At 44.5% G+C, this 20,821-nt stretch overlaps 1 protein-coding gene across 1 annotated transcript; it reads right to left on the bottom strand.

Annotated features, from left to right (window-relative positions):
* Window positions 1–1,825: 1,825 nt before the first annotated feature.
* On the bottom strand, window positions 1,826–19,700 carry FGFR4 (fibroblast growth factor receptor 4). Its single transcript, XM_075600813.1, has 18 exons — window positions 18,949–19,700; window positions 16,282–16,452; window positions 14,616–14,879; window positions 14,203–14,298; window positions 12,870–13,036; window positions 12,366–12,489; window positions 10,903–11,093; window positions 10,629–10,767; window positions 9,938–10,131; window positions 9,328–9,473; window positions 9,116–9,237; window positions 7,754–7,864; window positions 7,309–7,499; window positions 6,743–6,865; window positions 6,105–6,175; window positions 4,087–4,224; window positions 3,607–3,712; window positions 1,826–2,978 (listed from the first exon to the last, which is right to left on the bottom strand). Exons 2-18 carry the CDS (start codon window positions 16,418–16,420, stop codon window positions 2,817–2,819), a joined length of 2,484 nt encoding a protein of 827 aa, XP_075456928.1. The 5' UTR covers window positions 16,421–16,452; window positions 18,949–19,700; the 3' UTR covers window positions 1,826–2,816.
* Window positions 19,701–20,821: the final 1,121 nt, after the last annotated feature.

Raw genomic sequence — 20,821 nt, 5'->3', positions numbered from 1 at the left:
ATTTTCACATACAGAATAAATATATAATTATCTAGAACATACACATTTAGCTGGCAATAACTGTGCCCAATACTCACTCAGATTAATACTCACTGTGCCCAAGACCGAAGTCTACAGACGCCGAGGTGTTCTGTAACCTAATGGCAATGTTTGTGCTGTTAAAGTCTTGGTGGATGAACATGACTTAACCCAACCTTTGGTATTTTGAACACAAATATTGGAAGTTGCAGTATTTCTGGACTCGCGGTCTCTATGAAAGAGACGCTGCTGAATACAGCGGCCAAGTCAGGAGCTCCAATAAAATCAGAGATGGCCCCCTCAATGGATAGATGGCGGTTTTCCTTGCCTGACGCTGCCATGGAGCTTGACCAGGCCCACATGGAGGTTCCCCAAGGTACAAGACTTTCCAGCCTTAGATAAAATAAACATGTCTACTTCAAGAGAGGACAGAAACAAACACTGAAGGAAGTGAAGCAGCTTATAAGGGAGCAGTCAGCTTGTTGCTGTCCTACCTCATCGGGAAGAAGGGGCTATGTCCCCCACAGGCGTGGACCACCTTGCGACGTACAAGCAAAATCAGACTTTACTTTTACATTTATGAACTGTGGACCCTTTAAAATAAGATAACAGTTCCATATAGCATGAATGTGACTCAGATTCTCCCGCATGGGAAAACATCTCCATAGCATATTAAACATGAGTCACAGACATTATGTGTGTAACATCTGATGCACCCATGTACAATTTGTATATATCGTGAAATATCTATAACAGCTGGTGTAATGTCTCAGTAAAGAGATATATAGATGGTAGACATTATAAATAAAAACATGTGTAAGGTAAAATATGACAGCCACTTCAACGCTATTGGACCTGTTCATCTCACAAAGAGGGAGGGAAGCCCAAAATATATTGAAAACCTCAGCTGTGTTTTTGTCAAATATTCGTATTGTTGTTTGGTAAATCTGTAATCCCCCTGCAGAGTAAATGTATGTGTTTGTGAGGGAGAACAGGTGTGTGTGTGTGTGTGTGTGTACAGGGTCCTTTTCATTAAGATGCATGGGAGGTGGGAGGGGCAGCATTAGATAATGTGTAACAGACTCCCCAGGCTTCCAGGCCAAACCTTCTGGACTCAGGACAATACGGTGGAAGGCAGTTGCTTCACCCTCAGGGCAGCCGCTGCCTCACCAGGTATACAATGAATGTCCAACATATTAACAATCAAAAGTCTTGAAATGGCCAGAGGGGGGCTGCAGATCAGTGAGTGCCCATTTCACTCTCAGAGGTTCTTGCAGATCAATGAGCAGCCCGGTTCCTCCCAGAGGGGTCTCCAGATCAATCAACAACTACCCTGTGGTGACTGTCCAAGCCACAGAATCGTCAGGGGATTCTAAAGATCAATGATTAATCCCATGTCCCTTAGACCAGTGTTTCTCAATCTTTTTACTCCACTTTACCCCAGAGAACAATTGTTTTGCTTTTGGGACCCCAATTCTTTTAATGTTAAAGATTCTTTTTTTTTTTTTTAATTATTATTACTTAGTGGAATATATTAATTGGTTTATTGATGCAGTCAAACTGTCTTCTATATGTCACTATGACTAAAACTATGCATGTTTTGTCTATGTCCTCCTATTTTCAAGTGTATATGAACCCACTTGTCACACTCAGCCCCCCATTTAAGTTACCTGGGCCCCCAGGAGGTGGCCATTTTGCCCAGGTTGGGAAACACTGACTTAGACAGGAGATGAGCAATGGTTAGCCCCTTCCCGCTATAAATTATTCTTCCAAACATAGAAACAAATATACACTCACAAGAAAGAAATTGCTTTTGATATAACTTAAGTCTTTATATTAAAAGTAACTTTTTTTTTACAATATATAAAATAGAAAAGAAATATGAAACATTTGGTAAATTGCAAGAGAGCAACATTTCTCTGTTTTAAATATATCTTTAGTGTATAAAAGCATGTATGGCTGGTTCATTTTAAGGGATTTTTTGAGGCCAATGTACCTTTATTTTAAAAATAAAAAAAAGGGCACGGAAGATGAATTATATGGCTGCCAAAAGAGCAACTAATTCAAAAACAGGTCAAAAATCTGTTAAAATAATTATTCTCTGCTCTTCCCATAAAGTAAAAATGTAAAAAAAAAAAAAAAAAAAAAAAAAAAAATGACCTATTACAGTATATGCACCAAAAAAAAAGAACATAAATATTTCTTCCACAAAATATTTACAGAAAATTGCCGTAAAAATTGCAGGCACTGTACGATAACGTGTGAACCCCGTCTGCAACACGGGGTTAAAATTGCAGAGATACCCAAATGCTTGTGACATTACTTCCGTTGCCGTGAAGTTTCTGTCCTCTTCTCTAAAGGGTTGTAGCAGCACATTGCTGACCCTGTGCTTCCGCATGTATCCTGAAACGGACGTGGGAAATACACACCCCGCTCTGCAGTAGTCCTTTAAATCCAGATAATAGGATTCAAAAACAAGACTGAAGCAATGGTCACATCTGCGAGTTCCTGTCATGGTCTGGGTTTACTTTGGCCTTCATGGACCCGCCGCGCCAGTTAGAGGCTCCCCGTGCTTTGCATCCTTTGCGCTGGTGGGTTGATGCTTGAGAAGCACCCGTTTAAGTTTTCTCCCCAGCACAATGGGAAAGCAGCACAGTCTTCACCAGAGTCTGGAAACCAGACACTGGCCATGTCTCTTTCATAAATTAGATTTCTGTAAGGAGTTGGGAGGGGAAAATACCCAACGTTTCACCATGCCCATGTTCTCCCGCCCAGGGTCTCATTCAGTCACTGCTCCCTCAGGTCCCCAGGTGAGTACGGACATTGTGGTAATTGAAGACACAGGGGGAAGACGGCACAGAATCGTGGGTAAACACAGAGTCATCAGAAGAGGAGCACGTACTTGCAGTGTCTTCACAAGAGGGTGAATACTGTTCAAAAGGCATAGACAAGTCCAAGTACTGCAGAAAAAAGGGAAAAGAGTGAGCTTCACATAGAGCAGTTACACTATCAACAGGCAAAATCATGTCTAAAGTCACCCTAGGAACAATGCCTTCAACATGGCACATGTCCACGTGACCCTTACGCCTCATCCTCCCGCATGCAACTCTCCAGTGTCAGATACGCCTGCAACACGTGGCACTGAGCCTCTAAAGGCCCTGACACTGTAAACCTGGTTATCTAGTCAAAATGCTCTATTTAGCAAAGCTCAAAACACAATTATATGGCCATCACAGGCGATTTCATGTAATGAATGGTCAGACGTTGGGCACTTTGATTCAGATTATTGTCTTGATTTGGATGGACATGTTCATGTCTTTACAGCACTTAGGATTCTCCATTCCCCCACAAATCACGAAGAGATCAGCTTACATGCACATTTCAAACTTGCACATTTTGATTCCCAGTTTCTGATTTAATAACACTAGTGGAACTTAAGGTATATGCAATAATAAGTTCCATCCCTTACAAGACTCCTGTAATTCAGAAGGCTTTAGCTTCATTACACTAGAGGCTGATTCCACTAACCCTCTTACTTAGTACAGGGTTAAATAACACCCTCAGCCACCCCATGAACAATGACCTTACCTCCTCAGACACAGCTGTCAGCACCCTGTCGAGATTCTCCACCAGCTGTTTGAAGGTAGGTCTCTGAGATGGGACGGCATGCCAGCACTCTCGCATCAGCATGTATCTACAGAGAAGGCAAATATGGAATCAATAAATCCACTAAGAAAGTGGGTACACAGGATCTCATTTAACACCATTATGGGTCACTAAGGTGGTTGCACATAGGGGTCATCAATGCACCATTCTGAGTAAACATACTCTTCTTGTGTCTGGTGTGTTCAGTATCACTTAACGCCACACACAATCCTCACCCATCTTCAGTGGTGGTCACTCAGCAATACACAGTATGACCATATTCATTCAAGCAATATCATTTTTAAAACAATACTGAAAGACTGAAATAAGTGGGGGAAAAATAAGAAGCGAACTAATAATCCCCGATACACTACATTCCCCTCCACAAAACCAAGAACCAGCACTGCTTCGCGTGATACTTACAGCTCATGGGTACAGTTTGATGGCTTGTCCATTCGATGACCTTCCCTCAGGAGTTTAAATAACTCTTCCACTGGAATGCCAGGGTACGGAGATCCTCCGAGAGTGAAGATCTCCCAGGTCAACACTCCAAAGGACCAACTGCAAGAACAATTCAGAAGCCAATGAGACATGTAGTTCATGTGCTTTCAAGAGCCGTCTGTACCTGCTGCGTGTAACTTTTAAAATCATTTTAAAACACCGATTTTTTAAAAACTTTTTTTTCAGTTGGAAAATACATTAATTGAAAACCTATTTTGAAGACGATACGTTTAAACAAAATTACAAGTAGATATATTTTGGGGGTGACAATGCCTGTTAAAAGGTTTCATCAACAGAAATTAAGTGAGTTCTGTGATAACAAATACACGTCAGTACTTTTCTTATAATTGTGCTTAACCTGGAAAGTTCACTACAGAATATTTGAAAGCAACAATCCTGCCATTTTTACCCACTTTTTGTTTTTGGTACTTACTGGATGGGGTGGGGGGATGGGGGGAGACCTGAACCGCGCTGTCTACAGCTCCGGTGACCCCTTGTTTTCCTAGATACTTACCGGTGAAGTTACCGGCATTAGTTACTGCTTTGTTTAAGGGATTTAAATGGCCATCCAATAGCAAGCCACCACCGGTAACTTCACCTGTTAATATCTCAGGACCCCGGTGCTCCCCCCGCAGTTCCCAGAACACCAGCTATAAAAAACGAATAAAATAAAAGGACAGAGCGGGAATTGCTGCTTTAAGAGTTGAGTAATGAGTAAACACCCCAGCATTACATGTGCCATATTACACGACCAACCTTTAATTAAGCCCTCTATCTGCAATAAATATAGCACTGTGCATTGTATAACTGCTCTAGCACACACTGATCATAGCTTTGTTATATCATTAATCATGTACCAAACAATAACAGTAGAGAGAATTGTCAAAATGCTCCAATACCTAGCTTGTATTAAAAGGTAGTGAGTCCCATAGCATAGGTAGGTGTATACAATATACAGGTGAGTAGGTCCACAGCCAAATATAACCAGAGTTCCCTGAAAACTGAGAGTGAATGAGATGAACCCACCACTCACAATTTCATTGGGAATAATGAGGCAGTAAGGCAATAATAAAGGTTAGAACTCACGAACACCTCCTTGTAGGGAAGACGTGCTGCTGCTGAAGTAATCCAGATTGAGGTGAGAAGAGTAGAGCACAGCCAAAAACCGGGAGTCAGGAGAGGATCCAAAATACAACAAATCTTTAATGGAGTGACTGCAAAATGCTTTATCCCAGGTGCTGTTAATTTCAGTGGGAATGGATTAACACCACCTGGGATAGAGCATTTTGCAGTTCCTCACAGTTTTGCTTCTTTTATTTTTTGTCCATTGTAGCGATCCGTCACTGCTCTGCCCCTGGGAAGCTTGATGTACTGACTGAACTTTCTTCTGCAGTTGGATGCGTCATGACATCATCACGTTTTTTTGGGCGGGAAACGGATGCGGATCAGCAGTGCTCAAAAGGGGACAGATCTGCACTAGTTCTTTACTCCTTGATAAAGAACAAGGCGTTCGAAACGCGTAGGAGGTGCTTTCCTATGCTGTATTCCCTCCATTAAAGATTTGTTGTATTTTGGATCCTCTCCTGACTCCCGGTTTTTGGCTGTGCTCTACTCTTTTCACCTCAAACCAAACAATAACAGTAGCAGTATGCATTGTATATCCATGACACAGGTATTGGTGCTTTCCTATGTTATGCTTTTTTGTTGTTTTATTATTATTATTATTACTACAGTATTAATAAACACATAAAATAAATGTACGAGACGTTGCATGGCTAGGGGCTTTCACTTTGTTGTTGCACATCAAGGGTATGTTGCGAAGTGGCATTGCATATTTTAGCCTCTACACAATCCCAACCAGCATTCATAAATCCTTGCTTTGTTGCACATTGCTTTACTTGTTATCTGCCTCTCGTACCCTCCCGATAAACTGCACTTACATGTCACTCTGGTGTGTATAGACCCTGTCGAACAAAGCTTCTGGAGCCATCCACTTCACAGGAAGCCGGCCCTGTTTGGAAACACAGCTTGGATCAGTCTACATTATGACAGACTCTCCTGGTCCCACACTCTGCTTCTTATTACTGCTTTCTAGCCCTGTCACAGCAGACAAGGCCAGCAACGCATTGCTCTGAAAGAGCTGCTGGACACCCCAGCAGGATAAGGCTTAATCGGCATCCTCAAATACTCCCAAATACCACGTTTCAGGGTAATAAACACAAGAACAAATGATCATTTATGGAAGTTGGGCGGTGAGAAGAAGCTTGAGAAAGCACTTCATAACTGAAAGACCAGTGGATGCATTTAACCAGCTCCAAGCATAAAGAATAGGGACAAAAACAACAAAGGACTTCAGTCAATTGTGGGTGAGACACAGGAGAACCCGGTTAGAAATGACAAAGCAAAAATCTAACACCAAGACCAAGGAATCACATAAAGTAAACACAGAGGACTAGAGGACTAGGTGTTCCAAATGGCTATTGTCTAATGTTAAACGGGTGTGTGTTTCTATCTAACACCTTTACCCCAATTACACAGGGCAGCCTTGGACCAGGGGGCAGAGCGGAAAGTTACTCACATTGCTGGTCTTCTTGTAGTAATCAATGTCGTACACCCCTCGGGCCAGACCAAAGTCTGCAATCTTCATCACACTATCCTCTGTCACCAGCACATTTCTGGCAGCTAGATCCCGATGTATGCACTGCAGGGAGGTACATGTTAATAGCAGTCTGCAAAAGCCACAATGTAACTCTGTATATTTAATGCTTTGTCACAATAATCCCCTGCCTGCACAATACTGCTTACTCAACCCTAACCCATAGAACTACTTCATTCACAGTGCTTGTGTACAGTGTATACGAGAGTGTTTAAACAGAATATCATTGGATAAAAGGACAAAGAAGTGAGAGAGAGAAAGCAAGTGCATTTAGACAGAAACACAGACAAAGAGATAGAAAGCTGCTGCCACAAACCTTTAACATGCCACAGAACCATTACAGGAATAAAATTATACATGAGTTGTTTTGCCATAGTATATGTAACATACACATTTCAACACTAAAGATTAGCTGATGCCAATTTAAATCCTACTGTGCAGTAACACATACGTAGCTGTATAGAGATTATCGTGCCCCGTCTGCTTACCCGCCTAGACTCTAGGTACTCCATGCCTCGGGCAACCTGGTAGGCGCAAGACACAAGGTCCTTGAAGGACAGCAGCTCTTCAGGCACCTTGGTAACATCAAAGGCGTCTTCTGGTGAGGGCGGCCGCCGGGCACGCAAGAACTCACGCAGATTTCCCTTTGAGGCATATTCAACTATAACGTATAGAGGCCCTGAGGGGAGGATTGGGGGAGGGAGTTGGTGGTTAAATTACACTCCCGGGTATTACTCCTCTTTATTCCACTGTGCACCCCCCCCCCCACACACACACACAAATGCAATCAATCACACACCCTATCCAAGTAACACATTCCTCCCTGAGCGCTTCCTACACACACACTCCATTTGTGGGCTTCCCTTTCTTTCCAATCTCAAGTGGCCACTCATACATTCCGCCGCCCTACTGCCCCCCACATCGCACACTCACCTTCCTGAGTGCAGACGCCAAGCAGGTTGATTATATTCTTGTGTTTCCCGATCAGCTTCATGAGCTCCATTTCAGAGATAAGATCTGACAGGTCCTTGTCAGTCCCGTTATCTGCAGGCGGTAGAAGGAGGCATTGAGGATACACACAGGCAGAATGTACCAGGATACAAGTATCATCTCACAGGGTTTTGAGGAGATTCTGTTAAGTTTCTGAGCTACTGAAGTGGTCATCGTACCCCCAGGCGGGGTTTACAAAAATGTTAAAAACTTAAGAGCCAGTTAGAATTTTAAGGACTAAAGTTTTTTTTAGGATGGAGGGGGTCAAACAGGGTGCGGCTGTTCGGGTCTCCTCCCCAACACCCCTCACTCAACTCCTAACAAATCCCGTTCAATCCCCCACACACACACACACGCCCCCGTCAGTGGCTGTATCAATGTGTATCCTTATCTCACACACTGATCCCACTCTGACACACACACACCGATCTCATGCTCCCCCCTCCCTTAATGACACTCTCAATTCTCCCCCTACCTCACTGACACTTTCTCCCCCTCCCTCACTGACACTCTCCTTCCTACCCTTCCCTCACTGACACTCTCTCCCTACTCCCCCACTGAAATGAACCTCACTTCTCAGCCCTCCCTGAAACGGAAATCACTCTTACCCCTCAGTCACTGAAATAGACCTCACTCCTCCCCTCCCTCACTGAAACGAACCTCACTCTTCCCCCCTCACTCACTGAAACAGACCTCGCTCCCCCCCCCCTCACTCACTGAAACAGACCTCGCCCCCCCCCCCCCTCACTGAAACAAACCTTAACCCTCCCCACTCGCTCACTGAAATGGACCACACTTCTCACTTCTCCCCCCCCCCCCCCCTCCTTCAGGGAGAGCAGGGGTGGGCACATTGCTGATGTTCTCTGCATCTGTCTCTCCCCAGCATCGCGGGCCTCGGCAGACGCTCTCAGGTCCTTTACTCTCCCCCCCACCCCCCCTCCCGGGACTCAGCGTAGCAGCTCTGAGTGACCAGTCAGTCACAGTTGCTGCCGGCACCCGATGCTGCTTTGATGTCAGACTAGTAAAGCAGGATCGGGCGTGCTCTGAGCAGCTGTGGCACAGTGACTGACAGGTCACTCAGCACCACAAATCCCAGGCGCAAGGGATGACATATTTTAGGTGCCCAGAAATGTCCAGTCCTGCCCCCAGGTATAAAATCCATAACTTATTGTACAGCGTTATAGTACATACATATGGAAAGAAAAGTACATACTGTTAAAAAAAAGGTGGAATTACAAATATCGAGAAAGGAATTCCTGAGCTTAAGATCTATCCAGCTAAAGGAGTGCATTTGGTTCACCTCACCTTTTAGCATCTTTACTGCCACAGTGACTGGTCTTTCAGGTCGATTTCTATCGATCCCATATCCCTCTGCTCTGACCACCTGCCCAAAGCAACCCTCTCCTAGAGGCTTCCCTAGGACCAGCCTGAAGGGGGAGAAAGCACGGTTAAAGTTACTCCAGTTTTCTGGCAGGGAAAGTAGGGTGCAGACATCACATGCTAGGTGGGAGACTGACCTGTCTCGGGAGAACTCCCACTTGGCATCCAGGGGTAATTCTACCTCCATGACCCCAGCGAGCATTGGGGTACAGCTGGAGGAGAGGCGGGTGATGCGGATTAGGGGGGCGCCGGATTTCCCGGATGAGCTGGACTCCAAAGAGAACTATGGGAAGGAGGGCACATGAAAATATCAAACATCTGGTGAGATGTCACAGAGCTGGGGCAAAGGATGATACATCAAGGCTGTAGTAATGCAAACAGAGAACCACACGGTGCTGCTAGGAGAAGTCACGGATACATCACAGAGACCACACAATACAACGGATGTGCTCCTCAGCCATACACACACTATAGCTCTGTGCTGAATATGAAACTCAGGAACACAGGGTATGGAGGCTGTTTGTGATGGCTGTGTATGTTTATAACTGTCATAATACCATGCATTTGAGCACATCCATTCAATTCCACTTTGGGAGGAAAAAATAAATATACATTTTTTTTTTTTCACGCATCAACTCTAATAATTTAGTATGAAACATTCGGCAATAATGTACAGAACAATGCACAAGCGAGAGAGACACAGGGTGATTAGGGCATGGAGCATGTGTAACAGAACGGGTATCTCACCTGACGTATGAGGGGGAACCTGGCCAGTTTATGGACAGCGGGCGGCTGTAGTTGCTGCTTGTTATGCGGTGTCTGCATGCGACAAAGGATCACAATCACGACCGCCATGGCTACAGCCAAAAATCCCGAGGTGTATATAATGATGTCCATGTATCTGGACTCTGCCGGCTCAGCCTCCTCCAGGAAATCTTCCTCTGTGGGGGAAGGAAGCAGAGACAGGGGTCAGTGCTGCAGCTGTGACCTTGACCTTCTTTATGGTCAGACCCTCCCCTCTCTCAGCCTGTCCCATCTGTTCTTCTAATCCCAATATACACAATAACTCCATACAACTGCACAGTTCACAGAATCTGGGATGATAAGCCAAGGCTGCTTTTACAGATGTGCATTGTTAAGTATATCAAGTATTGCTCGAGTTGGGTTACCACTGCCAGAGCAACAGGTTTGGGATTATATGATGTAAATATGGAACAATATTGTACTGAGCTGAAATTATACAGATGTTACATCTGTGTGTAGCTATATGTATGCCATGAGGAACAGCCAATTATCTAGTGCTTGAGGCAGCAGCACATAAAGTAACTTGAACAGCACTCTCCTGCTTCAAATACCCTTATTTTTCACTAGGCCTTGTGTCCCCGAGTATGCAGCTCCTTCTAATGAAAGTTGTGAAGAAAACATGCTCGGCCCTCACTTGGTAGGACAGTTAGCCACGCCGATTGGTGTGAGAGCCCAATAGAGTTCCCGGCCAGGCACGTGTACTCCCCCGTGTCATCCATTGAGACGTTCCGCAGATGCAGCACCTCCACCTCTGAGGTGTTAATATCTGCTGTCTGCAAACAGTGGGGGGACAAAAAGATGGAGGCACGGTGAAGCAAAAGAGGCAAAAACAGAGACAGAAAACGTTTGAGACACACACACATTGCAACAAAGTGTTACTGCTCAGGTTGTAGATACATTTCTCATACCTTCAGCACTTGTACATAAGGAGAGTCGTCAGGCCCGAAGCGGCTCCCGTTCACTTCAATGTGTTTAAGCCACTGGATGTGCGGTTGTGCGTCGCTGTACACCTTGCAGAAGAACTCCACGTCACTGCCGACACGAGCTGTCACGTTAGCAGGAAGGCCGGCCTGAAGGATGGGACGGTGAGAGGACCTCTCTGCATAAAGAAACACAGCAGGGACTCAGGCAAACAACCAAAAATGCCACTCTGCGCATTGCAATATGTTTTTTTAAGAAATACAATTACATTTAGAGTGCTGGCACTGCTTTCAATGTAGCCAACGCTGGTACATCCCTTACATTATACTATAAAAGTGACGGCATATTTACCAAGTGATGTTATGCCGTTAGACACTTTTTGGCAGCAGAAGACATATTATGGGCCATTCAAATGAATATGTTCCCACGTGTATTATTAAAAAAGGCTCATTAGAATAGACAGAAAAGAATGAAGCCTCACACTGGTTTCCCAAACGTGTTACCCTAAAACATCAAGCAGTGTTTAAACGGCAGATATCCAGATTCTGGGCTCTCACATTCAGGTGTGCACACTAACGGAGGCTACATAAATGATACAGGACTTATAAAAATGTATTTGGAATCCGATTTTAGCGGTGAAGGCATATGCATGTCTAAAGTCAGCATTAGAGGCACAAACAACATAGGGTCACACAAAGACAAACACAGACATGCATACAGATCTACTCTGTGCAGACAGAGCAATCTCAATTATCCTGGCTATTCGTTTGCAGACAGGTATTTGCTGGATACAGCTGTGGCTGCACAGAGCACATAATGACCCTCATTAGGTTTATGGCCCTTACAGTATCCAAACGACTTTGAAGTCCCAGAAGTTTGGAGCAGGTCAACTACAACCTTTTTTTTGGGGGACGCCACTAATCCTTGTCCTCACATGCCAGTTTGCCTGTTAAGCACCCGCATTAATACTACACCTTATTGTTAACTCACATCATCCAAACTATAGAGAGTATGGGGCTATAATCAACCATCCAACCTGGGTTGATAATAATTGGGGACTCCAAGAGCCTAGGTAATTTCAGCCTTGGCTACAACTTGCCATCCATATAACATGGGTGTAAAAATGTAAGATTTCAGGCCTTGATCACGTACACCTAATTGTGTAACAAATGTAGGAATGAAAGACTTATTTTACAGATCAATGTTGAAACAGGGCAGAATTATAAGGGACATTTCTCAGGGATCCTTACTGAGCCCAGCAAATAATATTTGAGATCACATTTTCTCAGCAAGCAAATAAGCACTGGAGGAATTAACAATGACATACGTGATCATGATGATAGAGTGTAGGGGTTACACATTTTATTATGAAGAGACAAGCAGAGCTATAGGACTTGGTTAAGTTTTTATGTAACCATGCCTCAGTTTGGCATGTGGGGCAGGTACTCACCAAGCACATCCAGTAAGTAGGTGTAGATGATGCTGCCCATCCTGTTCTCCACCACACAGGTGTAGTTGCCACGATCAGATGGGACCACACTCTCCATGACCAGGCTCCAGTGCTGATGCCGCAGCTGTGGGAAGTGGGAGCGAAGCCCTTCATGCACTGAAGACATTTCTCTTCAGAGCCCTAGGTTGTTGCCATCTTTTGGGATATGTCATGCAGCTAATATGGCAATAAGGCACCTCCGAAGTGGTTTATATAGCAAATCACCCCCTCTTGAGGTTTAGTAAGGCATTGGGCTCTTTGGGGTTTTAATGTCTTATCTTTGTGTGGTATAACTGCCACGTATGTTAAATTCCCCATCTGTTGAAAAGCACGGCATGCATGGTTGCAAATAATAATGATGATTAAATAATGTCTTAATAAAACTGCGCCCCACCAAAACACTTCGCTGGATTACAAGCGGAATGATGATAAAAACACATTTAATAACAGCTGGTGGTGCCTTACCTGAATCCCTCCGATCCGGTGCTCCCCTCGAAATTCTCGGCCATTCTTCAGCCAGCGGATACTGGGAGTGGGGCTCCCAGAGGCCGGGCAGCGGAACTTCACTGTGTTCCCAGCAGGCACCGCGTGCAGCTTCTTGTCCATGCGCTGAGGCTGGGTCCAGTAAGGAGCTGAGAGGCACATAGAACAGGGCGGTGTCAGACGTCAAGTTCCAGAGAACCAACGAGACACAAATCATCAGCACACCAAGGATAGCCAGTGTGCCACTTTGCAATGAGAAAGGGAGACACAGACCCTGCGGGCCACAGCTCACTTCTGTCTTTGTGTCAGAGTAACATCTTGACAAAGGTCCTAGGAAGGACCGACACATTGATCCTACATTAAACCTTCACATGTTTTTCAAGACCTCTGGAGGGCGGACTGTTGTCTTTTTATCTGAATGCCACGTTTCTGTGGATGCCCCAGCACGTGGGGCAGTTTGCAGTGTTTATACGGGGGGGTGCTCCTTTGAAATCACCAGTGCAGCAGGTGTGACAGATGTCTGTGTGTTACCCTACAATGGGAGGTGTGAATGTTTCCTTTCTGTGGCAGAATGTAAATGTAGTAAGCCACGTGGCTGTCTGTGGCAGAATGTAAATGTAGTAAGCCACGTGGCTGTCTGTGGCAGAATGTAAATGTAGTAAGCCACGTGGCTGTCTGTGGCAGAATGTAAATGTAGTAAGCCACGTGGCTGTCTGTGGCAGAATGTAAATGTAGAAAGCCACGTGGCTGTCTGTGGCAGAATGTAAATGTAGAAAGCCACGTGGCTGTCTGTGGCAGAATGTAAATGTAGTAAGCCACGTGGCTGTCTGTGGCAGAATGTAAATGTAGTACGCCACGTGGCTGTCTGTGGCAGAATGTAAATGTAGAAAGCCACGTGGCTGTCTGTGGCAGAATGTAAATGTAGTAAGCCACGTGGCTGTCTGTGTCAATCTGACCAAACTGCATCAGTCTTGCACTGCCAGAAAGCACAGAATTGGTCGTTAGGTTTCTTCTATCTCTGAGTCAATCTCTGGTGAGGGTTAGTTCTATTGAGCAAAGCTCTTTGCAGTCTATGGTGTTGTGTCACCCTATAGTAAGCAAAGTCAGGCTCTGTTTTGTTTATCTCCTGTCCCCGGGGCATAGGTCAGAGGCCTCCACTCATCTCTCAGGACATCATAGACTGTCTGGTCTTTGGATCTGGCGTTCTCCACATACCAGACTGTCCAGCCATGTAATTACAGTTTATAGCTTTGATGGGAGGGGATTGAGGGTCATCATAACCCCTAATTAGCAGTGGACACAGGAGTCCACTCACCTTGGTACAAATACACCGGCTCCTCGCTTATATCACCCCGGGAATCCTCCCTACGTCCATCCTCATCATCTTCTTCATCACCAGAGGCCAGTGAATCTGCAGAAGAAACAGGATAGTGGGTCAGAAGAGCAGAGACTCGCTCACAATGATTTTTCTTTGGATCCTATCTAATATTATTATTAACCACTTATAATTACATGGGGAATTACAATTACGCGTCTAAAAACTACAATTCACAATGCCATTCTGGTCTGCATGTAGGCTGTTACAGGAAGGTAACATGAGGCATATTTGTGACATGTCCACACACAGCCTCTGTAGCTATAATCTCACTGTACCCAAAACCCGGTATTCCAAACCAATGCTGAACCATTGTGCCCCCCGTCTGCCTCCTCTACGCTCCGTTCACTTACCAACAACAGATATGGAAAACCTGCGCAGGACTTGGCCTGTTCCCCGGACCACGCACAGATACAGTCCCGAGTCTTCATACGCGACATCAGACACCTCCAGCACGCTGCCCACCATACGAATCTTCCCTCCAGGCAGCAGCCGCGCTTCCTCGCGGTACCAGTTTATGGTGCTGCTGTGGTTGGTATCACAGAATAGGCGCAGAGCATTGCCAGGGTCCAGCAGGAGGTGTTCTTCCAGCTCAGCCAGAGAACTCTGCGACTCGGCTAGAGAACAGCAACAGAGAGCACGGTTAATGCGGAGTGAACTCTGGAGTCAATCACTGCTCTAAACAGAGGGAGAGGAAAGGCACCGACTATGGAGATGTTTGGTCATTGTATCTTAATAGTTGAAGCTTATGTGAACACCAACAATATTCCTTCATTAAATCTGATTTCATTTTTCTTTTGAGGAGTCTCACATCATCAGTAGATCATTAAAATCAATTATGCTTAAGGTATGAAAAAGCCATGACACTTTTGACCTACTGTGCGCTTAATTCAATTTGGAAATGTGATTGACCTGTTTTGCCGTTAGTAATCAGACAGATTCATATTTTCCAGGAGTTTTCCAGCACCCTTATTTATACTTATGTACACAGAGCCAAATAGGAAACCCAAATGTTTTTTTTTCTTTTTTTCCCTTGCTCGTCTCCCACGGGCGATTTAATTGCCAGAAAAATCTCTATTTTTAATATATAAACAAACCTGCATATCTGTGGATAATTCATTTGTGTTAGAAAGCTCAGCTGTGGACTCCAGCAAGGCATGAACAATGCTCAGGTTCTACTATGCAGTGATCATGTAACTAGCTTCATTTCATGAGTAGCTACCCCTTGAAAACAGTCACAACTCCGTTACTTCCAATTACATGGGGAGTGAAAGTTTATCATGTCATTCTCAGCCTGCCCCACCACTACAATGTTGGAGGAAGGGAGATTATCCACTACAAGCTAAAAAAAAATTAAGTGTGAATCTAACACCATATCCTTCCTCCCCCATTAATTGCTCTTGTGTTTATTTAACCGGCAGTTGAACTTTATATGTGTTTTTGGGGTTTTGGTGTGAGGAAGACACACTTCAGGGTGGTGTGATTTCTGTCACCTCTTTCAGTGACAGCCCCCTGAACTTGTATTTTGACCCTGATGCCAACCTTTGACATCTAAAGACACCCCACCTCCACTCCCTGTGCCACCAGGGGACCAAGGATACAAATGATGGGAGGAGGGTCGCAGCATATTACATACATTCCAGACCATCATATGCACGTTCGTCTCCCAATAGAAACAACCCTAATCACAGAGGAATCAGTAAAGCCACTTTATAGCTGTAAAGTAATGTTAAATGTTTTTGAAATATTTGTAAAAGTGAAAGGATAACATGTACAGCAATAATGGCAAATACGGAAATGTATGACAAACAACCTACAGCAGTCATCATGTAGTACATGAAATGTATATTTACTCTACTTTACAATATATTGTTTCATTTGCTATCCACTGACCGTTCCTAAAAAAGGATGCACTTACATGCAAGATGTACGAAACACTAGCCCAGCAATGTTACCACATAGCATACTAGTGATATGTGAATGAGAGAAATAGGTTTATTCCATCAACCCATTCATTACCTTTCCAATTGGTCCGGTCTTCGGGTATCGCTGGTCTGCATGAGGTCAATGTGGCAAGAGCCAGGAGACACAGCGGGAACCTGGCAAAGTTCTGCATGGTGCTGCAGTCTCTTGTAACAGGTCCAGATAAGACTGGCATGGGTCCCTGGGCTGCAATCACGTGTGGGCAGACTGCAGGAGAATGATGGAGAAGGCAGAGCTAGTGTTAACACAAATCACACACATATAGGCACAGCATACCGCAGGACAGAGGAGCCGAAATATGTAACGCTCAGCAGAGCAGATAAATTAGATCCTACACACAACTCGCCTGTAATAACAGTGCTGGAGATGCTTAACTCTTCAATGAGAGTAACGCATTTCAATGCAGTATCATGTGTACCTTCCCTCCCATAACGGGTTAATGTGGTGCGTGTTATGTCTGCATGTGTGACTTTTCATGAAACCGCACACAAATCAAAGCCTGATCTTACTAATACTCAAAGATTATCCTGACATTTTTTAAATCAACAATAGAAGACCAACCAGGACACTAAAAGAAACCAGATATCAAAATTGTTGCCTACTAGTCTCATTAGATGCTTAAATATTGCTCTTCTGCCTGCCAGGGACCTTCACTTCTCTCCAGTCAGGAAGGTTTAAAAAGAAAAGCACATGTTTGATGTTTCGCATGGAGGAAGAATGGTAAAATTAACCCTCGAGAGACACTGTGGTGACAGGATCCAGTCTGTGATTACAATAAAAGGCCTTTGTCAGTCTTTCAGAAGATGGCAATGAGGCACTGCATTTAATTCGTTATCATCAGAATAGTCTCAATGGCCAAATGTAATGTTTTAAAATGAATCACACTGAAAAGAAGTAACTGGATGGCAAATAATTCAATTTTCTTCTTTAACTGCATATTCATAGGTCTTGAGAGCCTACCCAATATCTTATCCTTAAGGTCCCCACTGTACCTACTGCTACATTTGTCTGACCAAGCATCCACATAAGAAAAGATGACACACTATGCAAACAATATACACTTCAGCTAGCCAAAAACAAGGTATGTGTTCTGCCTAATTATCACCACTACTTGATAACTGGTTATAGGGACTCCCATGATCAAAACTGTATCCTTAGCATGCCATGACTTTAGCCATTGACCTAAAATCGAAGAATAAATAGGGAATAAAGAATAATAGGGGGGTAAATCCCTTCCATCCCCCTCCCCAACTTTGCATGCACATTCCAAGGGATATCAATGTGTAACTAGCTGCAGGGACCCAGGGCTCCAGCTTAATCTTTGAACACAGAGCGACAAAGGCCTTTGTGTGCCAAGGCTACCCTGGTTATAGATTTACAGAATACCTATGGTGCCAGAGGGAGAGTTTACACAGAGCAGCTTTGCAATCACAAGAGATAAGGAAGGAGTCAACAAAAATCCATTGCAGCTGAGGCAACCAGAAGATTCTACACCCCCCAGATTATTCCCTGTATGCTTAATGCACCCACCAAAAAACTCCAAAATTATATTATACTCATCCCTTCCTAAAATAGAATCCCAGTGTAACCCAAATCACAAATCTGGTTATTATCCATAATAAAAAACAACACACCCCCTAGTTTTTCTTTCATCCAACCATGCCCACTCCTCAATTTCTCCACTTTTACTCCTCCCACAAATAAACCCATGTTTATGTAGTCCAATTTCTGGGGCACTCTTTCTATTGACCCATAACTAACCAAGTTAATCCAAACGCCTACATAACTGATTACTCGTGTATTTTGCATGTCCAATTCTAGAGAAAATGAGAATACAGAATGCTCAATGTTTCTTCAAGAATACAGCACATTCAGACCATAATGTGTTATCCTATGGGAAATGCTTCGGGTTAGTGTGAGAAACAATGTAACACACCCCCTCGCCTCTTCTACATAGGAACTGACTGAGACACCCCAGAGTTACACCATCTTCTGCTTCCATCCCACCCGTGCCATGAAAGAAGCCTTCTCTTGCACTGCCTCCTCGCCCACCCCCCACACACGAAATTCCTTCAAATAAATGTCCTCAACCTTTTCGGTGCCATACACCAAACAATCAAACCCCCAAGGTTAGTTTTAAAAGGAAAGACTAGTCCCCTACAAGCAATGTCTCCGTCCAACTAACAGAAACAAGCCAGCCTCAAATGAATGAGATCTTCATTCAACATAAAGACCTCCGAGGTGACCCCCAAGGTCTTGTTTACAGTGAGAACATAACATTCTACTGTGGGATCTGGGTGAAGCCTCCTAGCACCTAATGCACACATAGGCACAGAGGTCGGGGTGGTCAATCAAATAGTAGTGGTCATGTCCATTAATAATGGTACAATAACAAGAATCTGCATATGTTGAGCACTTGGAGAAAGCTCTCTGTATTATCTTGTAGAAAGAGAGCTACAATGTGTGTGCTATAACCTCAGAGAGGGGGGAGTTTCCAAAATAAAACCACATTCTTTTTAACGAGTGGTACTCATGATCTAGAAAATATATATATATATATAAAGTTAGTGGTGCTTCTGGTTTATAAATAAAAGTGGTAGTATCCCGTACCCCTCAGGAACCAGCACACAAACCACATCTCTAGTCACCACCCTACAGAGACCCTCAGCACTGTGATCTGCCCCCCAAGTCTCCAGTCCTCACCTCTGATAGTCTCGGGGTCTCAGTTACAAGTGTCCTTGGGGTCTCTCCATTCATACGAGCTTCGGGTGCAGCTCAGATCTTCTCCGGTACCGGTAATCCTGAAGAAGTTATCTCTGATATCCAGTCCCCAAGACACAGCTCCGGCCGCCGTGCCTCGTCCTCTTTTACACACCAAACATCCTGCAAGGCAGTCTTCTCTCCAAAATATCAATCCAGAAAAGGGTCCAAATCCACGAGGCGATGAAGACACTCAGATCCCAGGTGACTGGAGGCTAGAAAACGGTGCCACCCAAGGTCCTCTGCTGTTATCACATAAAACTCAGTGTGAGGAAATGCAGCTTCTTATACTGATCCAAGGCTGTGCAAATATAGTCCCCTTCCACTGATCTCAGACTGTGTGTATCCCTAGAGCTACTCCTTCCAGTGATATACAGTAGGTATAGTGTGTGTATGTGTTTCAGGGCGACCTTAGCCCTGGTGTGCTGCAAGGTCAGTGTGTATATGTGTGATGGTTGCAATGCCCTGGGTTCTCTGTCACATGTACCCTATGTGTGGGAGTCTTTGTGCCTCCGAGCTGTGTGTGTGTGTGTGTGTGGATGGCTACCCCTTTGCACTGGTGATCCTATGCTCTGTGTGCTGGAGTGTGAGGATGGCTCGCCTCTCTCTTTCTCCCTCTCACACATCCCAGGCTCTGTGAGAAGTTTCTCAGGTTACACTCTACAGGCTGTCTCCTCTCCCTGCAGTTCTCTTTCTCTCTTTTTTTTTCTTTAACAATGGACTATAAAGGGTGCAATGCTGCAGGGAATCCCACCACAAACACCGCCCCCAGGCGCTGCTCCCCCTCCAGGCTTTTTCTCTACCCTCCCTCCCCCCTCCAACTCACCCTTTCACACTCAAATTAGCTAACTTCTCCCCCAGCTTTGTGCGGGAGGATTAAACTGCTTCACTTTGCTGCCCAGCTCAGCTTTCTGCATCTCAGCAGGAGCCTCTACCTCTCTTAAGAGATTTCCTCTACCTAATAATGACATTGCTACCAGCCACAGGAGGAACCAGGATGTCCCCTTTGTAATGTCCATTTCTATCTGCCAAACATCTTCATGGTGTAGTGAACACACAACATATGCTAAAAGTACACACACACACACACACACACACACACACACACACACACACACACACACACACACACACACACACACACACACACACACACACACACACACCATATTTATCAAATAACCAACAACGAATCACACTTAAAACAATTACATTTTTAATTGATGCATGGTGTGTTGATATTACAGTAGTTTTTCACAGTTATGCAGACTGAGGATTAACCTAGTTTAATAACACTATAGTATAGTTCAGTGTTTTTCAACCAGAGTTTCACGGGCATCCCTAAAGGGTTGCGTGCAATTTTCAGGTCATTTGAAAACTGTACCAAATAAAATACTGAAGAATTTGCAATGCATCTGATGTCAGTCGCACTGCAATTAGAAAGGGTTGGGGGTCCTTACAATGCGTCTGATCTCAGACTCGCTATTAGAGAGGGTTGGGGTTCCTTACAATGCATCTAATCTCAGTCACGCTATTAGAGAGGGTTGGGGGTCCTTACAATGCGTCTGATCTCAGACTCGCTATTAGAGAGGGTTGGGGTTCCTTACAATGCGTCTGATCTCAGACTCGCTATTAGAGAAGGTTGGGGTTCCTTACAACGCATCTGATGTCAGACACACTATTAGAGAGGGTTGGGGTTGCTTACAATGCATCTGATCTTAGAAGCGCTATTAGAGAGTGGTGGGGTTCCTTAAAATGCATCTGATCTCAGATGCGCTATTAGAGAGGGTTGGGGTTCCTTACAATGCATCTGACC

The sequence above is a fragment of the Ascaphus truei genome, chromosome 5, assembly GCF_040206685.1.
Source record: "Ascaphus truei isolate aAscTru1 chromosome 5, aAscTru1.hap1, whole genome shotgun sequence".
NCBI lineage: Eukaryota > Metazoa > Chordata > Amphibia > Anura > Ascaphidae > Ascaphus > Ascaphus truei.
The sequence above is the reverse complement of the archived record's forward strand: the minus strand, read 5'-3'. Positions and strand labels throughout refer to the sequence as shown.

What these genes read in the sequence shown, in the direction of transcription:
- FGFR4 (XM_075600813.1), bottom strand. Translation starts at nt 16,420, where the DNA reads ATGCCAGTCTTATCTGGACCTGTTACAAGAGACTGCAGCACCATGCAG. An exon ending in TGGCGTCTGCACTCAGGAAG is followed by an intron (nt 7,500 to 7,753) that starts GTGAGTGTGCGA and finishes TCCTCCCCTCAG; the next exon opens with GGCCTCTATACGTTATAGTT. An exon ending in TATACACACCAGAGTGACAT is followed by an intron (nt 4,225 to 6,104) that starts GTAAGTGCAGTT and finishes TTGTTCTTGCAG; the next exon opens with TTGGTCCTTTGGAGTGTTGA.